The sequence below is a fragment of the Corvus moneduloides genome, chromosome 14 (assembly GCF_009650955.1).
Source record: "Corvus moneduloides isolate bCorMon1 chromosome 14, bCorMon1.pri, whole genome shotgun sequence".
NCBI lineage: Eukaryota > Metazoa > Chordata > Aves > Passeriformes > Corvidae > Corvus > Corvus moneduloides.
This window is the reverse complement of record NC_045489.1, coordinates 13,524,327-13,541,120: the sequence shown is the minus strand read 5'-3', so window position 1 is coordinate 13,541,120 and position 16,794 is coordinate 13,524,327. Positions and strand designations below refer to the sequence as shown.

Sequence of the window (16,794 nt, the reverse complement as noted above, 5' to 3'; positions counted from 1 at the left end):
TCTCATGGAGAGTTGGGGGAATCTTAGGCAAAGTAAATTTGCATGCACAGAGATATAAACAGCTGCTGCAAGACCACACACATCTTGTTTGCTTGAAGTGGCCTGGGCAGGTGGCAGCGTGGAGGGGAGGGAAGGGAAGGGAAGCTCTGTCCTGCTGTATTGTCAGGTTCCTCAAGGAAAATTTTTTCTGAGAACCTGAAAGGATCTCTGCCTGTTTCTTTTAACTTTTCCACATCTCAGTGTGAGTTATATTCAGTGTTCTGGATTATTTCAGAATCTTAACTCACCTCATGTAATGCTCCTATTCAGCCCAAACTTAGTGAATGTGCGGGAAGGGGAGGAAATAATACAGAAGGCACAGGAGCACACGGAAGGCTTTTGAAGCACTTGGTGCTGTTCCCTGTGTGAGCAGCAGGAGCGCGCTGCAATTGGAAGGCATAAGGAGTGTCCAAACAAGCTTCTGTTTTTCTGAGCTTTGGCAGTGGGCTGGCTCTGAGGTGAGTGTCCAGGGTCCTGGGTGGGCTCCTGTGGCCTCTGCTGAGCTCTTCCTGTGGCTTTGCTGCTGAAGTAGCTGTGGTTGCAGGATCAACAGCCAGCTTGGGTGTGCTGGTACCTGCTGCAGTCAGAATTTCCATTTTGCAGTGCAGATCTATTCAGGGTTGGCACATCCTTTAAAAGTCATTTTTGTAGGGCTTGTTTGTGCTCTCTTGTCTCTTGTGGTTGGTGCAGCCTTAATTTAAATTTACGTGAGTTCCAGTTAAAATCTCCAGTTACTTAGTCTCTTCTGACATAGGAAGACTGGAGCTGCTGTGCCTTTGTGTCACCTGGCATTTCTCATTTAAAATATGAAAAAAAGCCACTTCATAAAGGAATTTTTTTTAAAACAACATTCTGAGTAAATATGCCTTTTATCTTTATAAAACCTTAAACTTCTATAAATTAAGGAAAGTAATCTGAGCAAATACTGGGTGTTGACAAGTTGGCACAGCAATATAGCAAAAATTGAATCTACCTTAAGTTGATAGTATGTAAGATATTGCAAGGAAGGAAAAGCTGTGCAAGTATCTTCTCTTAATACTCTATGGTCAAAATATTAGACTCCAGTATTGCAACAGTATTTTTGTGGAGGGTAGTTGAAAGGACAATGATTTAATTTTGATTGCTAATAGATTTTCATTTAAATTGTTGCTGTTGCGCTAAAATGATTTCAGGGCCCTTGTTTCAGTGTTTGGAGAAAGTTGAGATAGTTGGAGACCCAGAAGGGAAGAAATAACTTCTGTGTGACAGGGTAACACAGGCTCTGTGGCATTCAAAAGCTTTTTTCTTCATTTTTTCAACTGAATGTGTGTTCCTTTTTAATTTTTTAATTTTTTTTTTGTGGAGGGATGTGATTTTTTACTGATAAACTGTATCACTGAATATTACAGTTTTAAACACAGTGTCATGTTTCCTGTGTTCTTAATGAGATATGAAAGAGTTGAGTAACAAGCCCATAGAACTTCAGGGTGTGGTTTTCCACTTCATTCCTGCACAGACACACTCCTGTACTGCTAAAGTGGTGTCAGAGCATTTTGCCTCTTGCAGTTTAGTGTGTCACGGTCAGCCCACTGTTACACAGGAGCGTGGGCTGCTTTGTCATGGTGCAGAGATCTGGCCAAACTTCCCAGTGTTGAGAGGGGAGAGGAAGTGCCTTCCAAAGACTACAAATCTGTGCAATAGAAAAGACAACTGTGTAGTCTGTAATCGTCCTCCCCCCCCCACCCCCACTCTCCCAAACAAGCAAACAAACAGAATCTCTTCAAGACTGCTGTGATGTCAGATCAGTTGATGAAGGGTGTGTGAGTAGTGAAAGGGAAGTGTTTTCCCAGTGTTATTTCTAGAATTCACTTGTGCAATGTTGGGAAATTAAGATAGTGAATCATCTTGTGATGACGCGCGAGATTTTGTCTTTAATTAATACCATTTAAAAAAATAAATAAAATCCTTTTCTTTTAAATACATGAATGTTGTTCAGACCAGCAGACTGGACACTCACTCTTTTGGTGTAGTAACTGAAGCTCCAGTTAGGAAATGGGGGATTGTTTTTAACTGGAGAAGTACTGTGGAAGTCCTGCTTTTTCTTGTTTTGTTTTTTAAACTTGAAACACTTGAGTGTATTGACATGCTTGTGACTTTGAGAGCTGTGCAATAATACTCCAAGTAGGTTGCATTTCATAATATGTGTATACAGTGACTTAAAATAAGCACTCTAATGTCTGTTTACTGAACTAATACTCGTATTCCAACATCTGAATTCCAATAGAGAGCTTGAGTCAGAATATTCCTTATAATAAGGCCTGATTGCAAAGCTAGTAATGAATTTCTTGTTAGATTTGGATGTTTTTGAATAGTAACCTTCAATTACAAGGCATTGTGTAATTTTTTGAATTACTAGTACCTTGCAAAACATTCTTGTAAGTTCTTGATGTCTACCTGTGGACCTCAAAAGTCTAAAATCTCTCCTGGAAATAGTCTGTAGTTCAGGAGGAAGTTTAAGTCTCCGATTTGTGTTTACTTGTCAGATACCTGGCATGGCCTCATCATCTGCACCTAAATATAATTCAAACTCCTTGGAGAACTCCTCAAGCAAACGGGTGAGTGTAACTTTTTTCATGTTTTTATTTTTTTACATCAGAGTTCCCAGAGATCATTGTCTTGTATATTTGGTTAGAAAAATAAGTACTTAAATGGCTTATTGAATGTCTATACTTATTTTTATTGCTAAAATTCTTATGCCGTTAACTGAGATGATTTAAATATCTTTTGGAGTGGATAGGCAAAGTGTTCTCTATCATAGCTAACGAGACCCTCCTTAAAATCAATTCTAATATACTTAGTCTTATCCTTGCTTTCTACCTTGAAATATTCTGTGGCATGCTTGAAAATTTTTGGCACTTCTTTGCCTTAGAAAGATTCTATATTGCAATTGCTAAGTTATACCTTGTTACATTTGTCTGGCTCAGTTTTAAGATGTTCATCTGCAGTGAAAAATACATGAAACAATCTAAATACCATCCCCCTCTGCTTTCTAATGCTGTGCAGCTGAAGAAAATGTAACCTGGGTGCAAGAAAACAGAAACTACTGAACGTGGGAAAGTCACAAATGAGTAGATTGTGTGTGATAGTTGTGAGTACATTGCTTAAGTAATTTCAGTTGATTTGTTCTTCCAAGCCCAGTGTACTTGGAAAATTAAATGCACAAAACTTCCAGAGTATTTAGAGTATAGAGGTTTAATTCCAATTTAATACAAATATAACTGACTATTCTTTTAGGAGAAGACTAAAACCTGCTTATGTTTCAGATCTGTTCAACCTTTAAATGTTTCATAGTTGTATTTTAAGATAGTGGTGTGTATTCCTGTTTTGGTTCAGTGTGTGAATTCCTACTTGGGCAAGACCTGTTCTTTCCCATGCAGGAATTACCTTTAAGTTTGGGCTTTTTTATTTTTAATCTGGAACTTGAAATTGTAAATAAACCGTGATGTGCTCTTGTGCTTCTCTTTAGACTCTAAAAGATGGGACTAACTGGGAACAAAATGAAGAAATACCTCGTCTGCCAGGAGAGACCAGGGTTACAGGTATGAAGCTCCATGGCTGCCTGATGCAGTGATGTTCAGCAGTCTGGCAGACACTTATATCTCACTGAACTGTTTTGTAATTTGGACTGGTTTGGGTGGGGAGCAAAGGTAAGTCATGCTTGAATGTAATGAATTTTTCAAAGAAATTGTGAAAGGGACTTTTTATCATTTATCACAAATAACTTTCTAAGTCTTTAAAATCTTGGTTTTTAATGATCCTCACATGGCAGATCTTCCAATAGAAAGAAATTGCAAGTCATGTCATAATTGTATCTACAGATTAAGTAGCACATGTTGAGTGATGAGAGATCCTCCAAGCTTTTGGAAGTCAAGAGAATTCTATGTGCCACCCAGTATGCATTGATACGTTGCAGAGTAGTGTGGAATCCAAGTCTAAATGTGAATTCCCAAAGTACCATCTTATGCTTCCTTGACGCAACAGGGCATGAACAGGGCGCCTCTGCTCTTGTTGGCCTTTACATACAAAAGTGTGGTAGCATAAGGGAGATGAATGTATTATTAGTTTTCTTTTCTTCATGGAAGCTCTTCCTGAAATGGAAGTCTTTGCTGAGGTCTGTCTTTTACTTGTGCTGCTTCTCCTCCCCTATGCCCGGCTTTGTTGGGTGGATTTGTAAACAAGATTGGCTCAGTTGAGAGCAAAGTGGTAATTCAGAGGAAGTAGTTTTGTTTTTAATGAAGAAGGTGTAAGGGAGAGGGTGTGGGACTAAGATGGATGTGTGATGTGATCCTTATGAAAACTGGCTGTGCTTTGGGGCACTGCAGTGAAATAGGCACTTTTTGTGCAAGGCTGGTAAATAGATTGGGCTTAAAGAAATGAGTGGACAGCGAAAAATAAATGGAAGTCTTCAATGTCATGGTTGGACTCAATGATCTGAGAGGTCTTTTCCAGCTTGAAGGATTCTGATTCTGATTGCATTGCTTCACTTAAATCTTTTTGAGTGGTATGTGTTAGTGTTTGTTCTGTTACTGTCCTTGCTGAAACACTGCTGATGGCCCTACTCTGTTTGATTGCCTCAAATTGAAATGTAATGTTTCTCTGCAGCATGGTGAATTTCCTAAACACTCTACAACTTGAACTCTACTTCAGTAGAGAATTGTTTACAGAATGGTGTAATAGTATCAGCAATGTATTTGTTATGGGATGGTGAATAGGCTACGTTACAGTAATCACAGTACTCCCTGTTCTATGTCCTGCCCTCTCCTGTGTAGTGCTGAGAAAGAAAACACAAATATAACTAGGGAAGGCTACTGAAATCTGTGCACTTAATTTGGGCAAGTTTAGTATATGAGTCTTCCGAATTTTTTTAATAATTCAAGGAGATAAAACTCAGATGTATTACTTTCTAAATTCATTCGCCTCTGAGTGGCTCTTATGAGTACAGCTCTCATTTTATTTTATTGCTACTTGAGTGATACTGTCCTTAGTTCCCATTTTGTCTTTTCATAATCTTTTACGAAATACTATGTTTCTTACAGACAAGGATGTTATTTATATGTGTCCATTTAATGGCCCTGTTAAAGGAAGAGTGTACATCACAAACTACAGGCTGTACCTAAGAAGTGTGGAAAATGTGAGTAATATGCCACAATTACTTCATGGGATGAGTTGGCTTTAAACTCTCTTCCGTTCACCCCCACCGCCTTTGATTTATTTTGTGGCCAGTTCATTTATTTCAGTTTTGGCACACGTGCTTGTAGAATTGCATGGGAGGCTTTTTGCTTGAAATGGTCTGTAATGTTTGTAATAACCATATCTTAATTCTGTAATGACTAAATAGTAATTGCCTTTGTGCCACTGAGAAATCTGTATTAAAACAGAAGTCCTTTAAAGTTAAATGTGTTGTAAAAGTGTGATTTTTGCCTGGTAAAATTACAGTTTGATCACTTACAGTGCACTGATACCTTTATCTTTTGTCTGTCAGAGCTTTTTTGATAGCTGTTCCCTTTACACTTAATCTGTGATAGATCAAGAGCAGCAACTAATGATGTGCAACAGTTCTTAAAATAGCTGTCAGTAAACCGAGACTTTGATTGTCCTTACTGTTAGAAAAGAAAAATACTTTGATCAATAGAACCTTTTGTGGGTGCAGGGAGTGGTAATGTGTTTGATAAGCAGTGACATGGAAGAGCATAAAATGTGCTTGTAATCTGTTTCGTAATATGGGCTTTTTTAAAAAATAAGGATTTGGGACTATTGAGCTAAGGTCCTTCTGGTTTTGGCTAACTGTACTAGTAAGGTCTTTTTTTTGTTTAGTTCTACTTTATGCTGTATATCAATAAAGCAATATTAGCAGGCAAGGGGCAATCAGTATGTAGCAGAAGGCATCTCTGAGGGTGTTGCCACCTCTTTTCCTGCATATTGAACAAGGCATGAAGTATTTTTGTAGCATGTTAAACTGGATGATGCTCAAGGCTGTAGAGTGACTGTACAGACTTCCTAATATGTTGGGAGAGGAGACTCCAAGGCAGAAACATGCTTTTGTTTCCTGTATGTATTTCATGTCTGCTTTCTATTCTGGAATGCATAAGAACATTTTGCTTGAGTCTTCTTTTCACGTTAATCTTTTCCTTACTCAAAACTTTTCTTGCAGGATCCAGTTGTGATATTGAATGTTCCATTGGGAGTAATTTCAAGGATTGAAAAAATGGGAGGAGCTTCAAGCAGAGGAGAGAACTCTTATGGATTAGATATAACCTGTAAAGTAAGACTTTCCAATAATTCAGTAGGAAATGAAATCTAGAGGTTTTTTTCTCACTGATTACCTATTTGTAGGAAGGAAAAAGTACATGCTTACATTGAATTTAAAAAGAGCTTCTTGAAACTGGACAGAAAAATACCTTTTGTATAAAGGGCTGTTTAACTGTCCTCTTTGCATTCAAGCACAGGTATTGGTCTTGCTTTCCAGATCACTAATTGACAAGGTTTTGCACAGTAGTTGTATTTTAGGGCCTTATTCCTGCACTGCTTTATTTCATTTGTTCTAAAAGGAATATTTTTAATAATTCTGGTATCTTTCAAGAACACCTCAGATGGGGTCTTTGTAAACTATAAAGCCAGTGAAAAGTTTATGTAAAAAAATCTATAGTCTTACAAAAAATGGGCACCATGACAGTCACAGGGGGAGTTCCCAGTGGATAATTCAGGGTCCTTTGCTGGATTCATTAATCGAGCATGTGCTCATTTGAGTCTTAGCAGTCAATGTGCAGATTGCTTATTTTTGACCCCAGTGATGAGAACATAGGAACAATGTGTTCTACACAGATTATTGGCAAGTGTTTCTTTCGAAAACACGGTAATTCCCATCCTGCAAACTTTCAGTAGCTGGTGAGACTTTTTAGTGAATCAAATAGAGCCATTTCTGATGGCTTCATGTCGAAGTGGCGTTTGTAGCACAGAGTGTGGTGCTGCTTTATTTTTACAATTCTTACACTCTATTCTATTTTATGGGATAAGAAGTAAAACTGAACAGGACTTGAGCTGTGTTACAAGCAGATTCTAAATCATGTTTAGTGTATAATATAGCACTTGTACAGAGAGAAGCATCTTACAGCTTTGGTTCACCTAACAGATAATGGCTTTGTTTTAGGATATGAGGAATTTACGGTTTGCATTAAAACAAGAAGGGCACAGTAGAAGAGATATATTTGAAGTCCTCACAAAATATGCTTTTCCCCAGTCACATAACTTGGTAAGTTACATCATTTCTACTGCTGAGTTGTATTAATGCAGAGTTCTTGCCAATTAACTTTACCTATTTGACCTAGTAATGGCTACATCATGGCTGCTTAAAAACTATAGCCACAGAATCTGGTGTTAGCATAAACTACCCAGCAGCTTTTATTTTGTGTATTTACAACACTTAAATCTATGTATTTTGTAAAATCATGGATGTACTCCAGATAAACTGCTGAGTACCTCTGCTCCATACAGGTTTCATTGCTTAGAAACTGCAAGTTATCCTCCCTAATTTGGGAGTATAGGGAATACATGCCTTACTTGATTTCTTGAAAACATTGATCAATCAGGCAGTCTCCAAGGCAATGATAAATATGAATTACCAAGGGTTTTACTTCAGGAGAAGAAGATATGTTAAGACAATACTTGTTTTATTGATGAAACTAATGAAAAGTATAACAGGAATACATTTATGAATTTGCACAGATTTATTTCAGGTTAAAAAAGTGTCGTATGGAAGGAATTGAGCAACGATGATACAAGCTAATCATTATCTTCCATTTCTTTGAAATCTGTGCACTGTCCTTGGTGTGAATCATTTGACACCTCTTTAGTAAATGCTTTATTTTGTCCATTGTAATATTCAATTTACACTTTATTGGTGTGCTTTAATTTAGGATAATTGTATAAGAGTACTGTTCGCAAAGTATTGGGAGGTTCTGCTCTGAATTCAAAGAATTGTTGCGTTTACAAGGCTGTAGGAAGAATCTTATTTCTTTCTATGAATATATGTGTCAGTCAATGGGCTGGACTCTATAAACATTTAATTCTTTAAAATTTTTTTGCAGAAATTTTCATTCTGTATGCAAACTGTGGAGCGAAAGCAGAAGGGAAAATGCTTTTGCTTAGAATATTTCATATTGTTGACAAATAGGCCTTTAGAAATTAAACAGATTTCTACCTTTGGGTAGGTGTGAAGAGTTGTAATCACGAAGAAGATGGTTGTTAAAGAAGTGAATATATCTAATTCTACTGTTGACATTTTATCAATTTTGAAATAGAGAATGATTGAAAGTATGACAGGATATGTGGACATTGAAAGTATGATGGAAAAGAAGAAGCTGTATGTGGAAATATCAAGTTAGGTAGAGGTTCAGGTCAAAAGCAGCTTCTAGACATCATGGGGTCCTGGCTTCTGTTGCAAGAGGGTTGTAGATTGGGTTGTCCCGGGCACAGTCAAGTGTATTGTTGAATATTTCCTGCACTGTAGATTCCATCATGCCCATGCAATCTCATCCACATTCTCATGCTGAAGAATTTTTTTTTTTGAGGATTGTATGTAGTGAATATGGGCAAATCAAGTTGTAACTGACTCAGGAGAATGCCAGGGCGTGAATAACTTGGTGATGAGATGTGGACTTGTATTAGGTTTTGTCATCCAAAAAGACCCAGAGATCCTGTCTAGTGATGGCAGTGAGTAATGTGTGGAGTTGTCCACTTCCTGCTTTATTTGCTGGACCTGTTGAACATAGTAAAGCTCATCATTATATGGTCTATGTGAAGGCCACTTGCTGACAGAAGTTAAGCTTAATGACAAAAGTCTTGGTTGAGGCAGTAGTAATTTGGCCCTCGGATTCAGTAAAGCACAGAAGTTGGGAAGATAGTGACAATGTGGAGAGAGAGTGGCTGTTCTTTGTGTCATAGTGATGTCTGAAGCAGGGTATACCCATTAGAAATCAGGATTACTTTGGAGGGAAATAAAGTGAGCCTGTGTTACATCTGAAGTTGCAGCTGTTCTTATTTTCTAATGTCACAGTGTGGATGAGCCCTTAACTTTAACGTGGGCTAAGCAAGTGTGTGATTTTTTGGTGTGCTTTCATTGTATTTTGGCAAGCCCTTTAAACTGATCCTGCTAAAGGTGAGTGCTTCTGCCTGGTTTTCCATTCCTGCCATGCTTTTTCCTGCATGAGTTTGAGGCTGCATGATGAACCATATAGGGAACTGAAAGGAACTGAAGTTAAACAAGGAGATAAAAAAAAAGCTTTACTCTGAATTATTTCCTGTCTTGTTAGTCCAAAGTGAGAGTGGGGTCAAGGTGTCTCTGGGTGGATGTGAATGAGGAGGGGTGATGGCACTGCTCCTTTCAGTGGCTGGTTTAGAACAAAGTTGCGCAGTGTGTCTGGACTGTGCATGCCTGCTTTCCCCTTGGAGTGCTCTCTGATGCTCTGGCCATGTACCCAGCTCATTCAGGGAGATGTTCTACAAAGAATGTGCTGTAGTTCCCCATGACAGCTGGGTGGAGATGGAAGCCCTCTGCTACTCAAATCCTGGTCTCCTCTCTGCCTTCCCATCGTGTGGTTCATAATTCTTCTAATACCAAACGGATAGTTGTATAATCACTAAGTAAGCCAGTGTAACTCACTTACCCAGCACAAAATATTTTGGTTAGTCTTGTGCTGCTTTTAATAATTTGGGGAGACCTGGTTTGAAATCAGTATGCATCAGAACCAGTGCAAGAGTGGACATGTGAGTGGAACAGGGAGGAGAGAAAAGAGGGAGATGTCCTGATTTTAGCAATATGAAAATTTAGCTCAGACCATCTTGTGGAACTACATCCTTGATGTTTAGCTGGTTCAGCAACACTGATGCTTGTACAGCTCTGCAGTGGAAAGAAGGTATCATCAAGACAATAAAGTTCTAAAGCTTTATTGTCCTGATTTTTATCTGTATTTTTGTATTTTAGATCAGATTTTTATGATTGGTTTTCAGCTGTAGTGGAACTATATACTAAGAACCAATCCTAAACAGGAACTGGTAGAGATGCCTTGCTTCTGTTTTCTTCATGCTGTACCATTCTTGTACAAACAGATGGTAAATAAAACCCAAAAGATGATTTCTGGTGGAGTGTACTTAATGTTTTCAAGATTGGTCTCCATCATCATCCCAACAGAAGTGTTGGAGAGCTTATAATAAATCAGAGACCTGTTCACAACTGTTCCTCTGTGCCTCAGCGTAGTCCTTTGTGCTCACGTGCAGAAGCTAATTCTTGTTTGTCTCCAGTTTGAGCATAGGTTGGGTTCAGATATCCTTGAATCAGTAACATAAAGCAAAATCTGGTAGCTCGCTTGACTGACAGCATAGCTGAGGGGAGCAAACAGCTGCTGTTGGTAATCCTCTGTTGCATTTGTAAACTTGTGCTAATTGAAAGAAAATTGTTGCTGAAAGTGGGTTTTTTTGAAGTTTGAAAAAATAAAACCAAAATAGCCAAACCCCCCCAAGTGAGATGTTTTAGTACACCACGAAAGATGAGATATATTTGGTCTCTGTAGTTCAGTTTCTACATAGCAGCTGCTTCACTTCCTGATCTTATCATGAAACTACACATCATCATTTTTATAAGATTGTTCAGCACTGTGATATCTGCACAATCTGTGTTTATTCCTAACCCTGGTAGGTCTGTGGGAATGCCCATTCTGATGAGACCGGTGGCTGTGCTGGCTGACTTGGACTGCCACTGATGCCACTGCTTATCCTGGTAATTTAAAATGTCTGAGTGTCAGCTCATGCCACTGTTGCTGTTGGATCTACAAAGATGACTTTAGATGGAGTGAGGCTGGCGAAGGGATCTGACAGAGCACCTGAGTTTGCAGAGAACCCCTTGACTTGAGGCTTCATTCTCCATGACAGTCAGAGCCAGGGCAGTAGTGGTGTGCGGTGACAGCATTCACAAATGATCAGAGGGCAGTTACACCAGCGCTGCAGTGTCTTACCTTAGTTCTTAGATGAACGGGTGAGATGTAACTGGCTAGATTGTAGTAATGGCATACTAAATGCCATTAATAGTGGCAAGGATAATAATATATTTATTTTTTAATACACTGAGAAACTGTCAGCCTTCACAGTGAGTAAAAACTTAGTGATTTATAATATATAAAAAGCATACACCAGTGAGTTAGAAATAGGAAAAGCAGTTGATTTTCTTCACAGTTGTGTGGCATCTTGTTCTAGTTTTGCTGCTTTCTTCTTTTGCAATGCATAAAGATTGGTCAAATATTTAATAAATTGTGTCTACGTTATATATTCGTGTACAAGCATAACATGTATTTATGTGCTGTGATTCCATAAAGAGTAAATATGTAACTATTGTATTTATACTGATATTTATAAATTTACATTATATTTATACTGCTAAATAGACTGCTTGCTAAACTGTAATTGTCAGACTGCAGGTGCTTTCTCCTTTATCTCACAGAACTATGTTGTGTTTTGAGCAACCAGTGTATTGCATATTATTTTTGTGTACGAAAGGAGAGGATAAACTGAATGTTAAAGACAAGCACTCTGTCTGTAGGAGGCTTAAAAAAAGAGACTGTATTGAAATTGTGGGTTAACACCTGCAAGGAAGTAAACAATTATTTGTACAGCAAAGCGTAAAAAGTAGTTTACCAAAAATGTTACAAGATTTGAAAGATTTTTTTTGAAGTGTATTAGCCTTCTGGTTCAAGTGAAGCAGTAGTCATCTGCTTTTAGACTGTGGATCTGCAATGAAATCCCTACTTCAGTTTTGTGCAGGGGCTTTAATTTGGTTTTGCAAAAATCTTAGCTGATGTATGGCAAGCCTTGCTTGGTTTTGCCAGCTATAGGTATTGAAAAGTCACAAAATTTGCACCCCATAATTGTTCTGAGTGGTGATTTACTATACTTGATTTCTTATTGTTTAATGTTTTCTTTGATTTCTTCTTTCTGTTTCCCATGACAGCTGAAAATAATTTGAAACCGATTTCTAATTAATTGACAGACTAATTGGAATTGATGGGTTTCCATCAGACATGTAGTATTAATCTCCATCAAACTTAGAATAGATATGATCAGTGCATTGGAAGTGACTGCAGATTATCCTACCTTGGACTTGAGATGTGAGATAAAACAAATAATCAGTATAACTTGAGGTAAATCTGTGTTTTAAGTAGCTTTCAGCTAGCCAGTCTCAGTGCTGAGAGGAGGGATGCCAGCTCAGGCTTGCTGCCTGAAACACTGACGTGTTGAGCAGGTAGCCTGCCTGAAACTTGTGCTGCTGTTTGTCCTTTGTATCCAACCAAACTAATGTGGAGTTGTCTCAGGTGCACCTGTACAAACCATAGTTCTGCTTTTTGGTTATATGTTCTTGATTTTGAAAAACCTATCATGATCTCAAAAAACCCACAATGAAAGACTCTTCTATTTTACTGCAATATTCTTCTGAACCTGAATATCTCTTGTATGTAGATTGATTTTTTTTTTTTTTTTCCAATTTCCACTCAAATCTGGACACATCTGATGAAGCTGCAGTTGGTTTAATCCCTGGGAAGATAGACTGTGTGCAGGAGGAGCTGTGGAGAAGAGCGAGAGGCAGGATTAACAATGAGAGAAGGGGATGGCATTTTGTGTGTGGAGCGAAGAAAAAATGAGTGGAGGTCAGAGTGGAGACTCTGAGTACATAAAGTATTTGGGGAGGAGGAGGATCTAGCAGGGATATACCATAGATGTGAAGGGAAGATGTGTGAAGAAGACATGGAACTGGCCAACCTTTTATTATTCTGGTATTTGCAAGGCTTTCCTGTGTGAATAACGGGGCACTGAGACAGGCTGGCAGGGCTTTTCTGCCTTGCGGGGCCATGAGATTCCGAGAGCTGCTGGTGTCGTTCTTCTCCGACCTTCTTCTGCCCTCTCCATCTGAAGGATATAAATACACACCCAGCTGGTCTGTACTCAGTGCCTGTGGGCAGTGGAGTGACCTCCCTGCTTTCATGCCCACATGAATGTGTGTGTGTGTGTGTGTGTGAGGGGCTCTAATGTGAAGGAACTGTATCCACAAAAAGCTAAGCCATGTAATTTCACTTAAGATAGCACCTCTCAAATCTTACATCAAGTGATAAAGAGAACCTATGCATATTATACTGTGAATGCCATAATTTCTCCTTCCCATTTATTTCTGTTTCATTTGCCTGCTGCACTGTAGAATTGCATTCAGATTTCATGCACTGTGAGGTGAAAGCTTCAGCAGCGTTAAGACATAAATGTCTTAACATATTGCATTTAGTCTGTAATCTTGGGTTATTCAAGACAAAAGTGGAAATATGTGGGTCGTTAGTGCAGATGTGAAGCTAACCTGAGCTATAGCAAAGCCTTCTGGGATCTAAATATGTATTTATCACCATTACGTATTCACTATAATGTGGTTTATCAGTTTGGTTGCATTAGAATAATAAAATGCCCAATTCAAGAAAAAATGTTATTCAGTAGAAATTACTTTTTTTTGCTTGAAACAAAATGGGATAATGAGCAAAATGAAGTAATGTCCAAACATGTGCTAAATGTGGCTTTTACTGATACAGGTCATAAAATGCGGCTGTATCCAAGCATATATCTTATGTTAAGTATATGATTCTTATATTTAAATGGTTATAAATGTGGGTTGCTTCTTACAGTCAAGTTAAACTGTCATTAGAAATTAAATAGAACTATATGAATGGAGTATAAATGTATGTAGAGTATTGCATTTATGTATCTCCTACTCTGTTTTAATGACAACACAGCAATAATTGTGTATTTTGTTGGGAGAAATGGGCCTAAGGTAGGGTGGGCATATTACTGTATTTTAGACTCCGGCAGTTAGGCTGGACTAAAGCTCAGGCCATATTCACAGAGTGTTTCAAGTCTTATCTGAGAAGCTGTTGGAGGTGGTGAGGATGGAATTCAGGTCTTTAATCTTTTGGTACAGCAAGTAAGAATTTCAGTTGTCACCAGATGAACTGTGCAGTCTGTACACGGCAGTGCACATCCAAACATGTGTGTATAAACCTTTTCCTATAATTTATTCAATGCTTGCAGAAGAAAAATAATTTTTAGTCTTCAGGATTTTAGAGACTGGTCATTTTTAAATACTGTTCTTGAGTAGTATAATGCAGGAGTTTTCTCTGAATTGTTCACATAAAAATCTGAGTCCGAATTTTGCTCCATATGCCTTTGCATTCATTGTAGTGTTCTGTGATTTGTTAGACATCAGGTTTTTGCTGGTTGATCCGTTCTACTAATGAGTTTCTTTTTATTGAGCAACATAGGAAGAATTTGTACTACCTGGAATGTCAACAAAACTGATGAAGCATAATTGCACTTAAATAGTTGTGGGTTGTGTGACTGAAAGCTTTTGTAGCAGATGTGGTAAAGCTGCTGTAGCCAAGCATTTTAAATGAATTGTGCTGTACATAGTAGGACATTGTTCTTTCAGAAAGGATTCAGTCCATCCCTTCATGCATAATAAATTCAACCCTGGTTTTTAAAAGGTGAAAACAAAATGCGCTTTTCCCTCTGATGTCTTATGGATTTTTTTTGTGGGTGACATGAGCAGCATATCTGCTATTTATTTTAGTTTGGAACAACACCTTTATGATTTTTGTCAGTAAGTAAAAACCTGTTCTATGTAACAGCTATCACAGTGCACTGTAATAAACCTGTGAGTTCTACTTACTAGGGCTTCAGATGGGTGATTTTTTCATTCTTACGAGGAAACTTGCAGTAAGTAGGAACTTAAATAAAAAAACTTATTCCTGCCTTCAAGACATCTTTTAAGTGACCTGGTAGGATCCCAGTGTTTCTGTTTCCTACTGTTATAAGATTCTGCTTTTGTCTCTGGTTCCTTGGTGAATTTTTAGCATAGTTGCTCTTTGGGATATAGCAGATTCCTTTGGGAGGAGGGGATGGTTCTTGTGTGTAGCTGTTTATTAATAGTTCAGCAAATCAGTTGCATCTACTGCTTCAGATAGTGATATTCCCATTTTGCTGTATTTCTTGTTTCCAATTAACCTTTTGCAGGTTTTTTTGCTTAACTTTTGATACTTTCATCTACTTTTAATGGAATGGGGTTTTTTTTCTGATAGAGTAGATGTCCACCACTTTATCTCTCCCTCTGTACCACTTGATAGCAGTTTACTTAGTCAAAAGAATTTGTAATGTTTATTTGCACTGAAGTTCTACCCCTTTAAAAATGGTAAAGATATTCAGAAAACAAAACCAGGGAATGCACTGTTTACTTCTGCAAACTTGCCAATGAGTGCACTTGCTCTAAAATAGTGATTTAATTTAAAATTCTGGTTTGTAAATCTAGTGAGATAAAGCATCTTGAGTGAGCAGTAACATCCTTTTAAAATATTTGTTTACTTGAACTATATGAGGAAAGAACTCCTCATTTTGAGGGGGATTCAATTTTGTGTTTTGATATGAGCTGTTCAGTGTTTAAAGCAGTGTAATGGGCTGAGCAGAATTGCCTGGATCCTTCCTAAGATCCAAAGCCTCCTTCACAGGGGTGGTGGTGCAGGTTTGAAGCATCGCCTTTTCTCTGGACCTTTGTAGGCAGAATCACAGCACCTTAGACCACACGTTTTTTTTCTTGCTTGCTGGGTTTTCTGCATTTCTACTCAGTTCCGGTCTGCACCTGTGAAAATGATGCAGATGTGGATGTTCAGTTCAGCATTCAGTTTCTCCTTTTAATGTTTTTGAATAGCTAGGAGACTTTCAGCTGTTTTGTTACAGATGAGCTATGATGGGCTCTGGAGTGTTTCTGCTCTGGCTGCTGTTGCTCAGTTAGCTCAGGACAATACATTCTCTTCTGTGTTTTCTTTCTTGCTTTTTTTTTTTTTTTTGAAACAACTTTGTTTCATGCTCCTTTTGGCATCTGAAGAATTTGTAGGCCACCAAAATCAATTTTCTCAATGAGAGAGACTGATAAAATAAACATTACTTCTGCTTTTCTCCTAAACTGTAGAAACAAACCAAGGGAGGAGAAGGGGGTTAGTTAGGTAATACAGCCCACTTGGAATTTGTTGGAAGGAGAAGGAAAATAAAAGGTATGAGGAACTTGGTGAAATACTGAGTGAGGCTGCTGTGCTGTTTAAATTAATTGTGAGAACGAGCAACAAAGCAAGTGAAAAGTAAGTAGTGTAAGCAGCTAACTATTTCATTTTCAAAGGCAACTTTTTCACTTTCATGGAGTTTTACAGTAGTTGGGATTTCTCTTAGTAAGGATCAGTTGGGGAGGGGATGCAGAGAGGCAGCTGCTTCCTAATGGCAATGAATAGCAAAACCCTTTTACACTTTGAATTTAGTATCTAATATTGTATGTAGTAATTGAAGCTGTGCCTGTTGGACAAATTTGGTGAGAAGACAGTAGTTTTATTTAGTGATAATGTGAAATATGGAAAATAAACCATTCTAAAACATTTCAACCTCCTGATAATAAAAAAGAAAAAATCCAACTGGTTAAGCTTTATAATTTCTATTCTTTTTGTCACCTCATAACTCTTGTCATATTTTCATTATTTTCATTACCAGATCTGCATTTTTTGTTACATGTTGCTCTTTGCTTTATAGTCTTGCACATATGACATAAAAATGGAGATAGTGGGGCTAGCATGGAGCAGTCAGTCCTATTTGGTGGCGAGCATT

At 38.0% G+C, this 16,794-nt stretch overlaps 1 protein-coding gene across 3 annotated transcripts in view; it reads left to right on the top strand.

Moving 5' to 3' along the window:
• MTM1 (myotubularin 1) overlaps positions 1 to 16,794 on the top strand; it is a 41,783-nt gene that overhangs the window by 7,625 nt on the left and 17,364 nt on the right. For 2 of the 3 annotated variants that reach the window (XM_032123870.1, XM_032123868.1), the window contains exons 3-7: positions 2,562 to 2,633; positions 3,545 to 3,617; positions 5,115 to 5,209; positions 6,230 to 6,340; positions 7,226 to 7,327. In XM_032123870.1, the coding sequence (XP_031979761.1) occupies positions 2,571 to 2,633; positions 3,545 to 3,617; positions 5,115 to 5,209; positions 6,230 to 6,340; positions 7,226 to 7,327 (444 nt within the window). In that variant the 5' untranslated portion in view covers positions 2,562 to 2,570. Of the gene's footprint in view, positions 1 to 373; positions 498 to 2,561; positions 2,634 to 3,544; positions 3,618 to 5,114; positions 5,210 to 6,229; positions 6,341 to 7,225; positions 7,328 to 16,794 lie in introns of those variants that run through there. The other variant, XM_032123869.1, reaches the window with a different exon arrangement.